Genomic DNA, 21,328 nt, shown 5'->3' with positions numbered 1-21,328 from the left:
CGAGTGTGCTCCAAAGATGTTGGAATTAATCACTTCAACCAGCTTACATTCCAGCCTGGAAACCAAACTTGCCTTTGACTTTGGGTTCCCTGTGGAACTCATTTCTCTCCTCAAGAGTCCTCTCTAAGTCCCTTTTTGTGTAGCTCGGCGTGACTTGTACCTCGGAGCCGATAGTTTTAGGATGCATTTTGTCTGATCCAATATTGTGTCTCCACTGGTGGTCAGGAACAGATGAAGAGTGATAGAAAAGGATTGACTATTTGGGTTTTTTTTCGTGTGTGACTGCTTTGTCTTTGCAGACAAAATGAATGGCACCCAGAGCTGCTGGCTTACAAGGTGGTGTGTAGCCACCAGTTCTCGTTGGCTGGTTTGGTCTGGCGTTCATGAGATGGGGTCCATCACATCACAGACAGGTGTTATAATTACCTCTAATAAGGGTGTTTGCTCTCGTGAAGCAATTACTAAGCTGCACTGGAAAATGCACAGGATGTGCAGCCAGCATTTGAGCTACAAAATTAAAAGAAGCTCAGACTGAAGTTAGATGAAAGTGAACATATTTATCCATGTCAGACTTCCTACCATTTTGCACGCTCATATTGATTTCTTTTGACATGGTCTTCTTTTATTGAGTACCGTATATTTTTTTAAATCCCTTACCGATAACAGTACCTGCTAAGGGCAATTGTAAAAGGAAACTAAAGTATATTAAACCTGCCTGGAGTCAAAATGTAATCTAACACCTGTAGTCTGCAATTTGTCATCACTTCATAGATACTTTTTCTTTTTTAATAACAGTTTTGGATTTCCCTGAGTTTTGACCTTAGGATACTGTATAATCCAAGAAAAGCAAGGAAACTAAACCGCGGTCTTTAACACAGCTTTATGGTGTCAAGGTGTGAAATCACTCTGTGAATGAGCCCAAAGAAAATACTTCCTTTGGTGCTGCGACTAGTGCTGCAGTGTTTACCCAAATGAATGTATTTTTGCAGGGGAAGAAAAAAGAGCAGTCTTAAGAACCACATTTTTAATAGGAAAGAAATGAACACAGGTGCAAATTGTAACTTCTGCTACAGTTTCTTGTACAGACATTCCTAGAAACCTGTAAAGAGTCTTGGCTGTGTAATCAATGTTCTTACCCCTGTGAGCCCCAGCCTGGGAGGCTGAGGGTGGAGGCCTGGTTATGGCAGCTGCTGCCTCTCTTCTCTTCTTGCACATTTCTGTATGTGAAGAGAGACCAGGGCTAGGGAGTGTAAGCCTGTTTATTTGAATAGATAATCTCCTGCAGATTATTCCTGTAAACTCTGGTAAGAGGGACAGTGTCTCCTCTCAGTGTGAGATTTTGTTGCAACAAAATGGAGTTTGTCTCTTCAGTAAAGCGTTACCAGGATAGCTGGGCACTGCATGGGAGCTCTCAGCTTACAGAGGTGAGGTGCTGCTCAGTAAAATGCAGCTGAAAACCTTGTTTCAGCCTGACTTCTGCTCTGCCTTTGAGCTCAGCTGGCCATGGGGAAGGAGCTTTTCCAGTGGCTTGCTGACAGGAGGGGTGTGGTGAGTTGTTTTTGCTTGGAGTCAAACTGGTGGCAGCTCCCGCTGATGAGCCGTGAACAATTGTAAGGGCAGTAACAGATCACTGGTGTTAGATGCACGAAATGAAGGTTCTGCACCTATGTTTTGTACTGTGTGTCTGTTCTCTCTGCCTTTATTTTGGGGTCCTTAAGCAGGCTAAAGTCTTGCTGTCTTTGGCATAGAAGTCCTTGATGTGATACAGTGTTATGGCTGGCTATGAGAACAGTGTAAAGGTGAAGAAAAGCTGAAAGGTGAGACCCCACCACTGAGACTAGATTGGTAGAATTATTTGGTTTGGAGAAAGACCTATAAGATTATCGAGTCCAACCATTAATCCACCAATGCCAAGTCCATCACTAAACCATGTCTTAAGTGCCACATCTGCACATGTTTTAAGTACCTCTAGGGATGGTGCCTCCACCACTTCCGAGGGTAGCTTGTTCCAATGCTTTAGAACCCTTTCACTAATATCCAATTTAAACCTCCTCTGGCAAAGAGAAGGCCATTCCACTGAACTTTGCTCCTTGTGGGTTTGGGTTATCAAAGTTGATATTGACTATCACATGCCGCCAAGGTACCTGTCAGTGCTCACACTGACTGCACAGAGGCAGATGGTGCCTTTTCAGCAAGGGCAGTTTCTGTTGCAAATGCACAGTCTTTCAAGAATGTAACATTTTTGGTGTTTCTCTTAGCAAGGGGCACCTCATCATCTCAGCAAATCCCAGCAGAAGGGAGCTCTCATGACTGATCCTCTCTGCAAAGGGAAGGGCAGAACCACACTAGGAAACAAAAGAGCTTGGGGTTTTCACATAGAAATGCAGTTCCCGATTCCAGTGTGCTCAAAAGGCTGTCCAGGCAATGGAGGGTGATGTGTCCCAGAGCCAGTGTTGTCAGCTGGTGCCTCTCTGCTGGTGGTGCCCGGGTCTGTGTGTGTGTTCCTGCTTGGCTCCCTTAGCCTCTCACCAATGTCAGGTGTGTAGCCCCGGCTAGAAAGTGGGTGGAAATGGAAACAAACATCAGTGGCATAGTGAATCCAGCCAAAATTAAATACAGTACAGGCACAGACTGCAATTGCTTGACGTTCATCTTACAGCTGGGTTTGCTCACCTCTCTTTTCTGTGGGAACGCCAAAGTCAGCTTTCTCCTGAGGGAGCACATGGAAACATGGGAGTGGATACATGTAAAACAGTGCAACAGTCCCTTCCCCCGATAATTCTTGGCTTTGGATTTTAGATAGACCACAAACCCTTAGCTTATTACAAATAATCCTGATCACTCCCGTAATGATACACTACATTATATACTCTCCTAAATTCAATCATTCAATATCTCACTTCCTTCCCTGTAGGCATGTACTATTATATTTTACACATGGCTTCCAGCTGCTTTTCATTGTGGCCTTCAAATCATATTTCAGTACAGTGCGATCTAAGACCAGTCACTTTATCATTTAAAGTCAACTTCCATCACAGTCATTTTCTTGCAAGTTTTCTACCAGGGTTGGTGAATTTGTTTCAGAAAGATAAGTTGAATGTCTACCTGAATGAACCTTCATGAAGCAGCGTGTGCCAGAGATACTTTGTTCTGAAATGTTGAAAGGCAGCCATGCCTATCTGTAGAGTTTAAGAATTAAATCTCTTGAAGGAATGAAAAGAATAAATCCTCTGGGCATGGAAGGAAATCTGTATCTTCACATTTGATTTGAAAGTAGATGAGAAGTCAGGAAGAGGAAGGGAAGTCAGCTCCAGATGGTGCTGGCTGTGGAGGAGGAGGAGGAGGCTGCCCCACCTGTGGCTGGGGAGCAGTGGGGAAGGGCATGTGGGGTGGAAATGGGAGTGGGGAAGGGGGGTGTGGGGCATCTGTGCCATGAAGTGCACCCTTCTGAGCCCAGCAGCAGCTTTCCTGGGAAAGGGAAAGCTGAGCAGGGCCATTGTTGTTCCCCTTACCTCAGAAGCCCATGCTGTACGTGGTGCTTTGGGGTAGGTCTGGCCGCCACCGAGGGGTCACTGGGAAATGCACCCTGTACATGGAGGATCAGGGATGTTTCCTTCCTGGCAGTGCAGAGGCAGAGCAGCACTGACCTGAAACCCAAAGAAATGTGGCAGGGTGGGCACAGCAGTGTGTAAAGCTGCTGGAAATTTTACCTGCAGATGTAGGAGCCTAATAATGACCCAGGATCTAAAAATCTGTAACTCCGGGAATGGTCCATTTCCTCTGTGAGGCTGTGGCATGCAGAGTCAGACAGGAAGTAAGCCAATCACTCAAACTGCCCAGCATACTCATCAATCAAGGGTAGTTTAAAGCAAATATTTAACATAAAGGTAATCTGGGCTTCATATTGTACTGTGTGCTCAGCAGTTGATCTGGTTTGCATGGAGTGCTCTCTGTCCTGTCAGAAGGGATTGTAAAACTGACCACAGCCCAGATCTGAAGGACATCCTGTGCATTTATCCATCTCTCTGTATATGGCTAAAGTTCTGTTGCTGAAAAATATAATGTTGCTGAAATCCTTTGTTAATGATACTGGCAATCTAGAGGAGACCCCCCGAAGTTAGTAAAATAATAAAATTTATCTGTTATAAGAGCAGATTTAGTTTTTTCATTTCCTAAGATACCAGGAGGTGAAATAAAATACAACCTTTTTTTAGTGTTTTACACTGATAACACCCAGGTTTTGCATTTTCCCTTTTGGAGAAGGTGGAGAGGTCACTCTGGAAAAGGAAGGGTTAATTGAAATTATTCTTCCCTCCCGCACTCAGCCCTCTCTTTGGTTGATTGCTTTATAGATGCTGTAGGCATCTCTTCATCTCCTTCAAATTAAACATTTTACTGCTGCTGATCCCATATTTTGTTGGATTTTTTCATCATTATATTTGATTGGAAGTCTTGTAACATTTTTCAAGCTGGATCATTTCTCATGCTATTTGTCAACTGAAAAGGGAAAAAAAAGCCCCTTTCCAACTCCAGCAAGAATGAACTGAGTAATTCACACCCTTTCTGGATGTGTTTCTATCTCTGTTCGATGCTACTTGAATCCAGCTTCTGATTAGCAATGCTGCTTGCAGCGTTCTGCGTGACGCTGTCTCTAAGTTCCCTGGCAGTTTATTTGTGGTGTTAAATCCTTTCGATTTTGGCTGCTCTGGGCCGTACTTTGTCAGGGGACGGTTGCCAGAAGCCACAACAGGGGAGGCTAGGTAGGGTTTGTGTGACACATTTATGGGGCTTGGTCCCTGGCTAGAGCCAGCGATCCTGGCTCTGCTGCCTTCAGTGCTCCCCGCTGACGTAGGTACGGATCCCACCCTCATCTGTAACCCTCTGTTTGGAAACGTCAGCCCTTCTCTTTGAAACCAATCCATGGGCAAAAAAGAAATCCTCAAAGAGCAGCTGAGCTATTCCATTCATTGGAACATTATGCTCTTTTATTGCAAGAGATGTAATAAAACATAAACCAGATTATCTGTCATTTCCATTTGAGCTCCCCCTTTTCCCCCGCTCCTTGGTTAGCCATTTCTGTGGCACCTTCAGTATTTACGTGCTTGGGAGGAAAATGTTCGCGTTGGCACCGAAACAAGTTTATGGTGTTTCTGCCCTGCCTCAGCTCTCGCCCGCGGGTGGCAGGTCCTCTGCTGGCACCTGCTCTCGGCTGGGCTGTCCGTGTGGGGCTGCTCCGTGTTGGGCTGTTCCTGCCACTGTCCTGGCACGGCTGTGCCCGTGGGGACAGCAGGATGTGCAGCTGTGTCCCCGCACGGACAGCCCTCGCTCACCCCCGCTGCTCAGCGAGGCACCGGGACGTGGTGCCGGCGCTGCCTCCGTGCCCGGGGAGCCGCAACCCCGGGGAGCAGAGCCCGGGCCGGTCACAGCATTCCCGGGGAGCAGAGCCCGGGCCGGTCACAGCAGCCCCGGGGAGCAGAGCCCGGGCCGGTGACAGCAGCCCCGGGGAGCAGAGCCCGGCCGGCTGCAGCCCCGGGTCGGTCACAGCATCCCCGGCAGGCTCAGCTCCTCGGCGGTGGGCAGCGCCTGCGGGCTGCGATCTGCTTCCCAAAAGCTGTGACTGGAGATGGCTGATGTTACAGATTGTCATGGCAGGAACGTTTGATGGAGGAAGTGAATAAAGGGCTCTTCGGCACAGAGCCTTTTCGTTTATTTGCATAACAGGCTGATATTCCACAGTGGACTTCCCTCTTGCGGTAATAACTTGACTAGTGTAGGATTTTACTGGGGGTTCAGTATGTGTGTAAAATTCAGTGCAAGTTCTCAGCATATTTCCATTATTTATCCTTGTGTTTTTGGTTGTTTTTCTTTAGAGAGCATTAATGTAAGGTTGATTCTCTGGATGTTACAGTTTGCAGCAAAGACATTTTCTTCTTGGATAAAGAGCCAGAATTCCCTCTTACTTGTGGAAGAAAATAGTTATCCATATTGATTTTGTTAGCTTTGAGTGTCAAGCTCTAATAATTATTTCCCTGCATCTGAAGAAACCCCTGGGCAAATACAGCCCTCAATCCTATAGGGGATTTTTTCTGTTAATCTCCCTTGTATAGATTTGGTTTTAAGGAAAGCGTATGGAGCTCCTCTGTGTTTTGAACAATTCAGAGCAGGTATTTTTTCCCCTGGAATCAAAGGGCTGCACGAGGCCCTTTCTTAGTCATTTTAAGTGGCTGTTAGGAAGATTAAGAGCTACATATGCTTTCTTTAAACTTGCCGAAAAGGAGATACTGTGGGTGAAAATCTGTTACAAGACTGCAAAGTGTGTTTGCCCAGAGGGTGTTTCAGAATAGAGGGCTATTACTATTTGAACTCAGAACTCCTCCACTAGTGAAATTACTATAGAGAAAGTAATACAGAGAAGTCTGTTCAGGAGACACATTAAAGCCACCTATGTCAAACAACTGAATTGATTCTGCTGTCTTTCTTGAGAGAAGGGAAATCTTAACAAATCTCTGCACTTACATTTTTTTTCTTCCATAAAGTAGTTGTGATGGATTTTAATGCAAAAGCATTATTCATAAAGTAGAACTTGACAATCCCACATGGGCTAGGCCTTTTTGGTACTTGAAATCTTGAAGAAATGGTCAAAGTGTCTAGCCTGAAAAGATGAGAGGAAACAAGGATGGGTAGAAGAAGGGCAAAGCAGGAGAATGACTTTTCTGGTATGGGACAACTGGCCAATCATCATGACAATGAGACTGGAATACCTTTTGACTTAATTTTTATTTTGGCTATTTTATATTTTTTATTACTTATATTTTGTATTTCTTACTTATTTTTTGGGTTTGCATTTATTTTATATAATTTGCCTTTTATATCACTTCCTCCTTTCAGTCTGCAGTTGTGCAGACAGGTGTAGCTGTTGTAGTCTTACAGGTGAGAAGGGCAGTGGAAAATGCACATTAATTGTACTTTTCTTGACCAGAGCAAAGGAAGTCCTGTGTACAGACCTGTACAAGTGCCCTTATGTCAAGCACCGTGGGGGTCAGCATGTGAAGTGTGTGTCTGTTTGATCTTATAGGTGCTGCACAGACAGCAGTCCCAGCCTGCCAAGGAGAATTCCCCACCTAGAGAAGAGGCTCCTCCTCCACCTGCTGAGGACAGTTGTGCCAAAAAGCCAAGATCCCGCACCAAGATCTCCTTGGAAGCGCTGGGTATCCTTCAAAGCTTTATTCACGACGTGGGTCTGTACCCTGATCAGGAAGCCATCCACACCCTCTCTGCTCAGCTGGATCTCCCCAAACACACCATCATCAAATTCTTCCAGAACCAGCGCTACCACGTAAAGCACCATGGGAAGCTAAAAGAGCACTTGGGAACGGTGGTTGACGTGGCAGAGTACAAGGATGAGGAGCTGCTGACGGAGTCGGAGGAGAACGACAGCGAGGAAGGCTCTGAGGAAATGTACAAAGTGGAGGCTGAGGAGGAGAATCCCGACAAAAGCAAGGCGGCTCCAGCAGACATCGACCAGAGATAATGTGAGATAGGAGTGCAGAAAGCAATACATTGATCCAAGGATTTTCTGGTTTTATTTTTGATTTTTTTTCCTCGTTTTCCTTTTTGTTTGTTTGTTTCTGTTGCGCACGATCCATGTGCAAACCGAATGAATTCAGCATTGCCCGATCAGACTCTGCCTTGACACAGACACTCGAGTGTTACACTTGCTACATCTGACTGAAGCAATCGTTGTAGTCACATAGGATTATGCCTTCATCAATCTTGCACTTATGAAAGGGACAGCTAGCAAGTAAATGGGAAGAAAAAGTCCTATGAAATCAGTGAAGGGAAATTTACAACTTTGTGTGTGTATATATATATTTACATAATATATATATATATATATATATATATATATATAAAATTGCATGGGACGGAACTTTACAACCTGAAAGTATAGACTGTGAAATTAGTTCTTTAAAGATGAGACTTGTTTATGTTTTAAAACCACTTCACAATGAGTTGCTTTGGCTTTTTGATAAACTGCCTCCTGCTCTCAGGGTGTGGTTACTATTTTTGAATTCCTATTTATTTTCTATGTTTATCCCTGATTTTTTTTTTCATTATTATATGGCTTCCTATCTGGCAACTTGATGGGTAATTTTTGCGGTATTTAAAGACATAAATCAACACTGCCAAAAAAAGAAAAGAGGAAAAAAAGAGAGAAAATAGAAAAACAAATCAGGGCACCTTAAAAAGAAAACTAGTAAGTTAAAAGTACTTTGAACACAATGCACACTTAAAAGGATACAGCATGTTCCACTCTCCAGATAGTCCTTTCTGTAGTGAACAGATGAGTTTTCATGGGATTCAGAATGACTAAAGCAGAAGTGCAGTGCATAGAAGACTTGTCCATTAACGAGGTCTTTATAGAAAGAGAAAAAAAGATAAATGTGTTGAGATTTGATGTATGGAATTCATACTATCAACCACATTTTACCGTGGATTTTATTTACCTGTTCTCTGTTTCAGATCTTAAAATTTGTAAGCTTCCTTCTTGTTGTTGCTTTTTGTTTATACTGAAGTGAAACACACACACACACACACACACACACACACACACACACATGTAAAGTTACATTGCGACACAAAATGCCACAGTCCCGAGAACCCTGGCCAGGTAAATCGCTGACAGCCCGAGGGTTTGCGTTGCTGCCTTGCCGCTCGCCCTCCTCGCAGCCTCCCCGAGCTCCTGTTGTAGCTGGGCTTCCTCGTGTCCCGCGTTCCGTGCCAGTGCCATGAAGTGTTTTCAGCCGCAGGTCCCCGCCGGGCCGAGGCTCGCAGCCTGCCCCGGCAGCAGCTACAGAGCAGAGCCTGTCCCGACTGACTCTTGGATGGCCCGAGCCTAAAGCTGCAGTCTGCCATAGCATCCGCCCGCTCTGAGGCACCCCGTGAGAGAGACGCCAAGTAGCATTTACTTTTCACTTCGTGCAATGATTTCCGAGACAAAGACCTCACCTTGCAGCTGGATTGATTTCAGACGCCTGTAAACTGCAGCCATAACGGTACCGACAAGGCTTCTGGCTTTTTTCTTCCTTTTCTCACATGGGCTTTTCATGTAATCTTGACAAAGACCTCATGCAATATCACTTTGAAAGTTACTTTCTGTTTACTACACCAGGCAATGTAATATAACTGTTAATACTATTTATATATTTGAAAGGTATAAAAGGTAGGAGTTAAAAACGAAAAACAAACCTCTACGTGTAGATATTTACTCAGAACAGACAATATACAGGGAGAAGACGTTGCAATACAAGCTAATTCTAGCTGCTCAGTAACCTCTGGAGTTTTTATGAGATTTTTTCAGAGCTAATGTTTGAAACATGAGTATCTCTGCATAAATTTCATATACCTTTGCAAAATTATGGTGGGTTGCTTACTTAATGCCCCTTTTGCTCTTCATCCTTTAGTTCTGTAGTATGCTGCAGCTTTAATCAGAATTTCGATGGTTGCTGCTTTATGTTTCTCTCAGAGCTACGCTTTCAAAACTGTCTTCTTATCCTGTAGCTGAAATCACTCCATACATTTGAAAGGAAACTGAATTTTGCCAAGCTATGTAAGTTGTTCATCTGATGATGGCATCGACATTTGGTATCTTTTACACTTCAACCAAAAATTTTATTAGGTATTTTTTCAATGCTGAGTCTTGCCTTTTTATTTTTAATTTCACTGCCAATTTTGCAGTGGTTCTAAGTGAATCTGTGGGCATTTTAGCCTGTGGTCTTGCCAGAACTTTGCGAATTACAATGCATATATGTCTATTTATTCAATATCCATCATATAATATCTATTTGGAGAAAGAAACTTTTCTTGTAGTGCCTCTTAACAAAGCACAATTTTCCGCCTTTTTTGTGAAATAAAAAATAAAAAAAACAAATTGTGTTTTATTGCGGTATCAACAATGTGAATAAGGATTAACATATTGTAAATGTTCATTTTTCCATGTAAATCAACTTTATCTTCGTTATCACTAAGTGATAATTAATTTTTAACTTATGTGCATTGTTAGGCTGTTAGAATTTTTTGGTTGTTGAAATAAAATGCATTCAATAAATATGACTTAATTTGTCAAGTAATTTACTGGGCCTTTTTTCTTTTCTCCTGAGTTCAAGTGGAACAAGGTCTGCAAGATGGAGGGGGCATATTTTTGCCTGTTGAAAAAAGCTTTGATCAATATTATTGGATCTTGAAAACCTGCATAAGGTTTTCAGAACCTGGAGCTGGCACAGGTGACAGATGTGTACGACCACGACTAACCTGCTGTGCCAGTGGCTCTCTGCACTCGTAGGTGCCTGCACTGGGTGTTTCTGGTGGGGTCAGAAGGAGGGTGGGGGTGCCTTCAGCCTGTCAGAGAATATACTCAAAACACACACTTGAAGATCCACTCCCAGTCTGCTGTCTTCTTTCACTGGTAGATTTTTTTTCTGTTTATAATTAAAAAGCCACAAATGACTGCGTGTCAGGAAACTTTTGGAGCACACATGTCCATGGTTAATGGACATAATAAAAGGCTTTATTATATTTATAGCAGGGCATCCTACTGAGTGCGTAGAGGAATGCCGGAAGGATTGATGTATCTGAGAAATGTGTGAAATGTTTTTGGGGAGAATACAGATAAATGGAAAAAATTGCTCAAAATTCTTAAGCTAACAAAGTGGTAAGTATCTGGATTCAATCCTAGCAGACAAATCATATACTGCACATCAGACTTGAGTTGTCTAGGAATTGAGGTACAGCAATTTTTAAAACCATTTTTTATTTTTTCTGTAGTTCCAATACAATAGTTCTTCCCTTTTTGGTGTCTTATTTATATTCTATATAAAATGTCTATGTGCTGTCTTGAGAAAATAAGAGGAGGTTCAGGAGTAACCACATCTTTGTGTGCCCAGCCACCTGTGTGCCACTTGTATTTAATCTGAGACCAGGGGAAACCAAGCATCTTTCTGTGTGCTCAGGGAATGTCCGGGCACCTGAAGCTGTGCACAGCAGCCTTTGTGGGGTGCACAACTGCTGTCCCTGCACTCACCCCTGAGGGCTCCTGGGCTGCCCGTGCCCTTCCCATGGGAGCGCTCGGCTGGCACAGACACATCTGGTGCCTGGCTCTGCCGCCTCTGCTCTGAACTCTGGGCAGTCTTTTGCTGGTAGTGGCCCAAGGCTGGCGCTCTGCTGGCCTTCACGGGCATGGGAGGTGACAGAGGGCACGAACTGGCCTTGAAAACTGCTCCTGCAGGTGCTGTGAAGGTGCTGATGGTGTTGGATTGGGTGTCTGTCCTTTCTGCCTGCCAGCAGGACAAGAAACTAAAGGAGAAGCAACACTCACTTCACTGGGAGAGAATTTTACACATGAGCCCTCTGTGTGTGTAGGTAAATAATATTTAGAGAAAGACACACTCATACACAAATACTTTAATTGGGGGGAAAATCCTGTAAACATATGGGTTCTTCTTCCAAACCGTAAAAAAAAACCCCAACATTTAATAGCTGCTATAGCAGAAATATTTCTATTAATGCTTCTATTTCTCTATACTTTACATGCTGCTTCTCCTATTTGTCGTTCATGTTTTAGTCATCCAGACATATGTATTTCCAATTTCAAACCTGTGTCAGTGAAAAATAAACATACTAAGATTAGTTTAAAATGTTTTAAGATGATGAACATACTGACTAGTGTCTCAAGTTCGTTGTTGCTTAGATAAAAGTATCCACTCAATCTCTTTCCACTTACTTAATTACCAATTATTTGCTCTAGACTAAACGGATTTAAATCCCTCAATGATGAAATTTTGTTTCTATCCTGAACCTGTTAAACATAGAGGGATAAAAGCTGGATACATTTGACAGGGAGCAAATGGCATCTTAAAATCATAAACGAATCATTACAAAAAATCTCCACTTGCAATATAAAGTGCAGTGATTAATTAAAGATGCAGTTTTAACTTATTTATAGCCATTAAAAAAACATACTGGTTTTAACACAAAATAACACAAGCCAAGTCATCCAGGGAAGAGACACTGGCAGCCTGAGACTTGGGGAGCAGGCAATGTGACAAAGCCAAGAGGGAACAGCAAATGCAGGCCACACCCTTGAAACCTTTGGGAAAGTTCACAGAAGAGGTGAACAGGAGAGAGGTGGCTCTGGCATCCCTGCCAAGACCCCCTTGTTTGTTGCTCGCTTACAGACAGTGCAGGAGTGAGAGCCCCATCTCTGGGATCCAGGAACCTGTGCTCCCTCCTTGGCAGCGGTGCGGGCGCTGGGAGCTTGCCAGAGGCAGAGCGTGCTCGGGGTGAGTCAGCCCTACCTCAGGCAAAGGGAGCATGCGGGTGAGGGACAGACAGACAGCAGCGCTTCAAGTGCAGATTCCTGCAGGCTTTCCCCTCCTTCCAAAATTTTTGGTTGTTGTTGGGGAACGCTGGTCCTGCTTGACTGGGAGGGGTGGCTCGCTAGAGCCGGGGGGAAGGAAGGTGGTGGGAGGCAAAGTGCAGCTCACCTGCTGGGCTGTGAGTTGTGGCTGCTGCTCCCTGGCAGCTGTGTCTTTGGAGGGCTCTCCTGAGCACTCCCCTCCGCCAGGGCCAGGGACACACAGCAGGCACACCACGCTCCAGCCCCGCAACTGCTGCCTCTGTCTGCAAGGCAGTGCTTGCTCAAGGAGAGACTCATCCCCTCTGTCCTGTGGTACGCTTTCAGGAGCTACAGCTGGTTCCTCCTAAGAGGAGTGGTGTAATTTACCCTTCAGAAGGGATCTGGTCTTGATTTGAGGACCTCAGGAGCTGGAAAATCACTGTTGCCCTCAGTAGTTTGTTTGAATGGTGGTTTCTCTCCCTGCTAAATCTTAACCATATTCTAAGGGGGATTTGGCTTTCCCTTCCTAGTTTTGTCTTTTGTCGGGCTTTTCTCTTCTGGGTCAAAGTTCCTGGTAATGAAGGATATTTTCTTCCCTTAGAAGTAGCTGTCCTGATCAAATGAATTTTCCTGAACTGAGGCCTTATTGTTCAGCTGTGGCTGTTTCACAGAAAAATTTGCTTTGGCTGGCAAGGAAATTCCCCCTTGTACTCCTTTTGAGAGTCCATCAAGATAATCACAGAAAGGAAAGCTTTAGGAAAAAAAGCCTATTTGCTGCTAGTGAGCCTGGAATGCTCACAGATAGTATCTGTCACATCTAAGGTATCCTTAGTTCTATTCTGCATAAATGCTACATAACTGTAGATTTTCATCTCATAGCCATGAAGAATGACATTCCTTGGCATGGGGTGAAGATCTCCAACAAAATGTTCTCAGAAAAGAGACTTTATTTTTATGACCAATCCTAACAGTTTTGATTTGCAAGAGCAGAAATGCAGGTGGTGTTCACTCCTGTTACAGCACCAGACTAAACGTGCCACCAGCCAATGTCTCCTCCTGAGTGACTCTGGGCACGACTTTCAGCCTGGGGCTTTCTGGGGAACTGGCTTCCTTCAGGGTGGGAAGGGACAGCCAAACGCAAACTAAGTGCGCATGCATGGACCACAATGCTTCTGAGACAGAAAGTTCTGTCGACCCCTGCAGAGGCGACACCGGTCTAAGCCCTGTTTGAGGTGTTGTCAGCAGGCCAGTGCCTGCCTTGCCTTAAGCCGTGTGCTGCAGGTCTGTGGTCTCATGTTTAAATGGATGTGCTCCGTGCCACGACGGGACTGCAAGCACAAAGTTAACTGCCGCCATTGCCTCAAAGCACAACCAAGCACACAAAAGCTGTTTCCATTGCGGTGTTCATTCGTTTCCTGTCACACTTCTCTGTGCACTGCAGAGCTGTGGAGGTGGCAGGACACAGTGCTGGAGGTGATGCTCAGCCTCGGGACATCTGCTCTTGGGGAGAAATATTAGAGTAGCCTGAGCATCAACCATGATGCCTGAGCAGCAACAACCACCATGATGTTCCCTAACAGCTTCCTTACAAGAACACTTAGGAGGTGACATCTCTATGGCCCCAGTTTGAGCAGGTCAGTGGGGACCATATTCCCTTGGCTTTCAGAGGGAAGAGAGAGAGCACTCTTCCATGCCTTAACAGGACCCTGCTTGTCCAGCCTTGGGCCCCCTTTACCTTACGATGAAGTACATGCTACACTCATCACAGACTCAGCTGCTATTTATGATCAGACATGACCAGAGAAGAGTTTGGAATGTGTTAGCCCTCGAGAGGAAAAAATGCAGCAGATTGGTCTCATTGACATGAAGGAGACTCTTGCAAGGGAAGTGGAGCAGGACATGACCAGCAAATGCAGTCCTTCACCACAGGGTTCAGCCTTTGGTTTCTCAAACCCACCAAGTCTCCTCTGTTTGTATTTAAAGGCCATTTGTCTCCCCTATTTGTATTTAAAGGCTGTTGCAGAATATCATTCCCTTAATGGATCTATTTTCACAAGCCATTTAGCATCATTTGTTCTGTGTCAACATTGTCCTTTCATTTAATTTCCCCCACCCAGCGTCCCTTCCTGACCTCTGGCCACCCACCACCCAATATATTCATAGACAGCGACTGCACCCCCTGCAAGCTGGGTGTCCCTGCGCCGAGCCAGCCCGGCCCTGTCCCAGCTGTCGCGGCCGCGGTGACAGGCACGGCTGCTGCTGCCCCGGCCCCGGGCTGTGCTGGGGCTGCCCGCGGGCTGCCGGGCCCCGGGGAGGGGCAGGCGCTGCCCCGGCCCACCGAGAGCCCCGAGGAGCTCTGACAGAGCCCTTCCGAGGAGATGCTCAGCCCCAGGAGAGAGAGAAGTGCTTGCAGCTGCCCCGGTAATGAATGGCTGGGACACAGTCCAGGCAAGCCCGTGTTCCAGAAACCCCTCAGTACACGAGGGAAAACCAGGAGTGTCCCATGCAAGAGAGGGAATGAAAGACCACAGCGACAGGCACGTGGATTGACCACCACGGACTGGGAAGGTATCTGGAGCCATTAGCTTCTCTCTGAATGCAGGGAGATGACAAAGCACGGGCTGTGAGCACACAGGACACAGAGCGTGGCGCAGTTCCCCAGTGGAAGCCAGCTGCTCTGGGAGGAAATGAGCCCCAGTGCAATGCGGGCAGAGGAACAGCATTCTCAGCCCTACATGACACGGCTGCTGGGTGCCCTGCCCAGGCGGTTGTGGCTCCCACACCAGTGAGCCTGGAGCTAAGGAGTTTCCATGCTGGAGAGTGAGCAGGACTGTGGGGCTGAGAGAAATAATTGGGATCTTTTCCTCTTTTTTCTTGTCTTTCAAAATACTTGCATGGCAGCCGGGTGAATGCTGGTTTCATAATTGATGGACATGGTCTTGGCAATCTCCTTTTGAAGAGCCATTCCTTGTCACATAAATATCATCTATCAGTGCCCATTGTCTTTATAGTGATCTTGAGCAAACAGTTTTATTTTCAATCAGGACATCACACATTGATCTAAACACTCATCTGTAATGGATCAATTTACATTAGGAGAGCAGTATTGTAGCATTGTTGTTCATTATATTGAAAGAAGTATATGTTTAGTTACAGGCTAAAATCAATTAAACGGCCTTGTGCCTTTTGCTGTGAGAAAGTCAACAAGCCAGTCTATCTTGGACAATTATCCAGCTACAGCTCCTCTAAAAGAGGCCTCCAGCATCATCCCCTTCCTCCCGAGTTCTCAGTTTCTCACTCAGAGACTTATTTTGCAATGTTTTTCCTATTGTGCAGTCTAGTAAAACACTCTCGGCTAAAATGCATGTGAGACAAATGAAAGCAGTTTTGCACTGCTGTTGTGGAGGGGACTTTCCCAGGGCCAGGCAAAACCATGTAGCCAAAAGGGAAACCTGCATTCTCACCAGAAGGCTGCCTGATAACACACAATGGAATATATTGGAGATGCTGAAAAATGTAATGATACTGTTTGTATCTTTGTAGGTGAGATCATTATCTCCAAGGAGCCCTGATTTCACTGGAGGAAAAAAGGAGGCAGGGGACGAATTTGTATACCTTGGGCTACTTTTTCTTGCCCTACTGCAAGAGAGAAGACTGTATTGAGTGCTGGAGACTTTCTGACAAAGGGAACATGATTTGAGCTGGTGGTGTATCTGCAGAGAGAACTGGAACCTGCAGTTTCAAAAGCAAAACACATAGGGGAACTGCAGGGCAATGCAATGATGGGATTTGAGGAGCACAGTTCCTGGGGCTCTGGTGGATGTGATGGAAACAGAGGAAGGCATTACCTGCCCCAGCCCCCTGGCAGAGGCCTGTGGCAGAAGGAAGCAGGTCCTTGTGCCCTGCCTGCTGTGCTCTGTCACTGCCACGGGGCCGGGAGCAGCCGGACTCTGGGCTGCCATGCAGTTCCCAGCTGGCTCCCACGGCTTTCTGCCTGCTGGCAGCGACTGACCGGCCCATGGGACAGGGCAGCAGGGCTGGGAGGGCCAGGCTAACCATGACACTGCAACACTTGATGAATGTAATCAACGTTTTTGCTTTTCCTTGTGCAAAACCTGATGAGCTGGCAAAAGTTATCAGCAGGGGTAGACTCTTTATTTTGTGGTTGGAATCCCCTCATGACCTGACCTGTGCTATGAAGGGCTTGTACAGCATTCCTGATTTTATATATGTGTGTGGATATGTATATGTTTTTTTGGCTTGAGACTTCGCCCACTCCTTTTCTACCACTGAGGTCACTCCAACTCATCTCACTCTTTCATTATATGCACAAAACACTACTGCAAAGCTAATAATAATAATGAGAAGGAATAGCAGATATTACAAAGCTTATTAGGAAATTGATCTTTGATTTGCTCTTGAATAAAAAGGCAGGCCTCAAAACTGCTGGAGCCATTCAGTTAATTGGTTATTGGCTCTCTTGAGTGATTATATCCACCCTGGTTCCACCAAGTTCAGCAGGTCTTGTGCTGGTCAATTAGCCTTTGGCATCCATAAAGGGAAAGGCTTCATTCAGGTTTTCTCAGACGTTGCTTGTGTAGCATAAGGTGGACTGAGCAGGAGAGGTTCCCCATGGTCTGAATCCTGCTCTTGAACTGGCACCAAAAGGGTATTTTTGTTGTACCCCAGCCCTCTGAAAGGGTGAAAGCTGTTGAGTGGGAGGCTCTGCCCTGCAGAAGGACAGCACAAGGCAGAGGGTTTGGGAGGAGCACTGCACTTTCCTCCAGGGTGCCCTTCCCGCAGTGTACCCAGGGTCTCTCTCCCGTGGGATGAGCAGTGCTGGCTGTGTGCATGGATGGATGCCCTGGTGCTTGGTCACACTGGGCCTGCAGCTCACCAGTCACTGCTGCTCTGATTCCCTCAGCATTCCCAGGGCTCTGCAGAGCTACACAGCTGACGCCATTTAGTGGCTTTTCCTCCAGAGTGCTCCATCCTGCCCTCAGTGCTGTGCCTTGCCAAAGGGCTCCAGTGCTTGCATTGCTATGATGCAGACCCTGTAATAATAGTGGTTACATCCAGAGAATTCAGTTCAGATTTTAAAACCTCATCAAATAGTTAATGACTGACTATTTCAACACAGCAGCTCCTGCAAAGAGAAGAGAGAGGGAGAGGGAAAAGTTATTCATGTCCCATCTGTCTGGAATGCTTGTCCCCTCCCTCCCACCCACTGAGTCACTTCCTCCCTTTATATATCACTTAAAATTTTTCCTTTCCCCTTTAGCTTATGATTAACAGGCATTTACCCTCTGCAAATGGTTCTTTTTTTTTATGATGCATGATCAATGTTAGTTAAGGCTCTAAGGAAAAAAAGAATGTATTGTCTTGCAAACGCATGTATGTGGTAAAATACAGCATACACTGCATGTATGGCATGTAAAGGAACACATCGAGCACTACAATATCCAGCTGCTGATCCAGCCTTCCCACCTGAGCTACACAACTTGCAGTGCAGTGCCCTGGCTATTTTGTCCCCCAGCCCAAAGAACAGCGGTGTGCAGGGAGAGGTACATGGCTTGAACTGTGAGGTGTAGGTGTTTCAAAGCAGCAGCTCAGCCCAGGGAGGGGTGCACTCAGCTCTAGGACCTGACCCAGGTGGGTGTGTGGGATGGGGCTACTCAAATGCTTCAAGGTGTGTTTGTGAGGAGGTTTGGCTAGCTCAGCCCCCACTGCCTCGCTGCCAGGGCTTGAGGCAGCTCTTTTACTGAGCAGGTGGTGAAGGGCTCAGAGGAGAGTGGCAGGCAAGAGAAAGAAGTGGTCTCCTGGGATCTTTGCAGCCTGTGGGTATGTGCTGACCTGCCACCCCAAGCAGGGGAAACCTACCTACAGCATCTTGATGGAGGAGCAGGAAGGACTACAGAAGGTGAGAATGCTGGTGGGTTCATTCTGAAAGCAAACAGGACAAAGAGGAGGAGCCTGGATGCCTTCTGAGCAGGGATGAGAGATGGTGGAGATGAGTCTCTAAGCTGTAAAATAGATGAAGGCTAGAAGAGGGAAACTTGAACCTCCTTGGACAGGTTATTTGAGTTACTTGAGTTTTCCCAGTGAATGGAGAGAACACGAGGTCCTACATTATGTAGTGCAAAACCTTGTATGGGTCACTTGCTTCAGCCTTTTTGCACGTGGCTCAAAGGGTGGGTGTTTATCTATTTGGCACTTGTTACTCTGATGATACAGGAAAGTTTTGGTATTCAGGGATGTCAGGTTGACACAACTTGTTAAAAAAAAAGTTTCAAAAACAAACACTTGAGCAGCTATCTGTGACTGGGGGAATCCCCACCCCAGGGAGACACCAGCATCATTTTATCCAGCTGTCAGTTGCAGTTCTCTTTTTATGATCATTTGCAATAAGGTTCCAGCAACTTTTCTGGTTTCTGTCAACTGCCCATAAGCTGGTGGCTGATGCAGTAACCTAGGTAGTACATCCACTCTGGGATGCACTGAAGGATGGGGCACAGATGTGTCACAGACCCTCTGTAAAGAGCCAGCTTGGCTCCTGCTGGAGGCTTTGGCTGTGTGTGGGTCCTGCTGGTTCTGCGCCCGCCTCCCACTTCAAGAAGCTCCCTGCAGGGATGCTCCATGCTGGGCTGGCACTGATCTTCAGTGCCTCTGGGTTTTTTTTTGGCTCTGTCTCTGTGTCCTGTGGAAGTAGCTGTCCTGGCCTGTGTGTTCTGTGGTGCTGGGACTGGGCTCATGAACCACGGCCAGGCCTCTGAATATTTGGTATCTGAGAAGTGACTTTATTTTCTACACGTGGGTGATGCTGCAGGTGGGCTGAGGCAGGTCCAGGGGCTGAGGGTGGACCTGTATTTGCTGTAACTTCACAAATCATGAGCTGAGTGCACTAAAACCCTAGCAGTTTCCCTTGAAGAGCAGCACCTGAGAGGAATATGTGGGTCTTTTATGACACCTAATAGATTGTTAAATGGCCATTGAATTTTATTGCGTTTGTGGGAGACTTGATGAGTCCAAGGATGGCGTGCTGTGTTACTGGAAGTCAAATAACCACTGATGCTCCTGTTGCTGGGTGGCTTTTAAAAAGGGAAGTTTGTTAGTTTGTTCTCCCATGCCTTTGCTCCAATGGGTAGCTATACATTTTCAGAAATTTTTTCTTCCATTTTATCTATTCTTTTTTTATTTTTGGAACAATTTTACATGTATGAATGTTGGGACAGCATAGCTACCCTTGTATTATGTGGCAAATTAACTATTTCATTAGCCCCAGGGCAACCTTAGGAAATAAGACAATAACCTTAGTTGTTTATTTCCCTGAGAGATGTTAATCATTAACTCAGAAAAGAAAAGTAATTCTTCTATCTGGCCTACATAAACTTCCATAATTCCATGCAACAGCAAGATATCTTTAGGTAGTTTATGGCATGCAAAAAGCTAAGCTCTGTAACCTTACTGTGCAGATTGGCTCCTGGAGAACAACTTTAGCCTAAGACTTTAGTGCTGCCAGCTGGCACAAGTGATCCTATATGTGAAACTTTAGGCTGAGCCAGAAAAACCTGAGTTCAAATCTCTTGCCAGGGATTGTAGGACAGAAAGATTAACCTGATTTTATATTTTTGGATAACTATCAAGTGCCTGAATATTTATAGCAATAAATGTCTTCCATATGTGCTGATAGTGCACCCATGGAGTGCAATAGCATGATATGGTTATTGTCTTACTTGAAGACACTAATTATAACTAATCCTATAGGCATGTGAATCATTAAATACTGGCCCAATTTCTGCCAGCTTCTGTGAGATGCATCTGACTTTGTTCATGTGAGCAATGCAGGTCAGCAGAGAGCTCAAGGCAAAATTCCAAGAGTGCTGGGGATCCTGAGGTCTCTTTTCAGAAGAAATACATGCACTTGATATTTAAGCACTTAAAGCTGCAGGTGGCCACTTAACCATCTTATACCTTCTGAGACTTCCTTGTAGGTGTCACAAAGTCTTAAGATGCCACTGAAAATAAAATCCTCATCCTACAAGCCACTGTTAGGTAGCCCTGTGATCTGCCAAGTCAAAATTGGCAAGGGGCTCTCAAGTTCCTGAATTTGTTTGGTGCCTGCTAGACTGGCACGATAACCAGGCTTGGAGCACTGCTGGTGCCCATTGGGGTTTGTGGTACTGAGGATGCTCAAATACTGCAGGGACAGTGTTTCTCCAGGGATGTAATGTCTTTCCAGGTCAAGCTCTGAAACACACATTAGTGTAAAAACCTCTCCAGTGGATGACTGTAGATCTACGTTCTGGTTAGTAAGAAAAACAGAGGAACTGCATGAAGGTTATAATGTTGTCATAAGAAGGCTATAAAAACAGAGAAAGAGAGACTAGACCAGTGTTCCAGCAGTTTTCTCTTGCCCTGAAAGAGGTAAGCCCGCCCAGACGTCTTGCTTTTAAATATTGGCTACTGCATCTGTTTTAAACCAAAAATAATACCTTTTGATTGGAAATGTTTCAGTAACATCATTTGTGCATTTTATTGAGGTGGAGGTTACAATTATTAGAGTCACCAGGAATTTCAGACATTTAAACACAGTCTCTGTTTCTCCAGGATAAACCACATCCCTGTGCGATAATTCTTCTAAATGCCTTCAAACCAAGTCTTAACCCAGATCTGACATTTGTTGCTGGTGGTCCCTCATACAAATTGGCCCTTGAAATGAACATGTGGGGTTAAACAAGTGCCAAGGGGATGGGACTGGATGCTGAGGGATCCCTGTGGGTGCTGAGGGAGGCAGAGCCAATGCAGGATGCAGCCCTGGGTAGATCATGTGGCTCTGAGCAAGCTGCTGCCAGTCTGGTCAGGTACTGTAGTCTGGGCCCTGCAGACTTTGAGAGAATAAGGAGAAGGGTTTGTTTGGTCATGGAAACTGCACCT

The 21,328-nt window shown here is 45.5% G+C and overlaps 1 protein-coding gene across 1 annotated transcript in view; it reads left to right on the top strand.

The window, feature by feature from the left end:
• Positions 1–10,100, top strand: part of SATB2 (SATB homeobox 2) — a 128,632-nt gene extending 118,532 nt beyond the window's left edge. Inside the window, exon 11 of the mRNA XM_058028384.1 lies at positions 7,076–10,100. Within this exon, the coding sequence (XP_057884367.1) occupies positions 7,076–7,531 (456 nt within the window). The 3' untranslated portion in view covers positions 7,532–10,100. The remainder of the gene's footprint in view (positions 1–7,075) is intronic.
• Positions 10,101–21,328: the final 11,228 nt, after the last annotated feature.

Source organism: Melospiza georgiana, chromosome 7 (genome assembly GCF_028018845.1).
Source record: "Melospiza georgiana isolate bMelGeo1 chromosome 7, bMelGeo1.pri, whole genome shotgun sequence".
NCBI lineage: Eukaryota > Metazoa > Chordata > Aves > Passeriformes > Passerellidae > Melospiza > Melospiza georgiana.
This window is presented reverse-complemented; position numbering and strand designations above follow the sequence as displayed.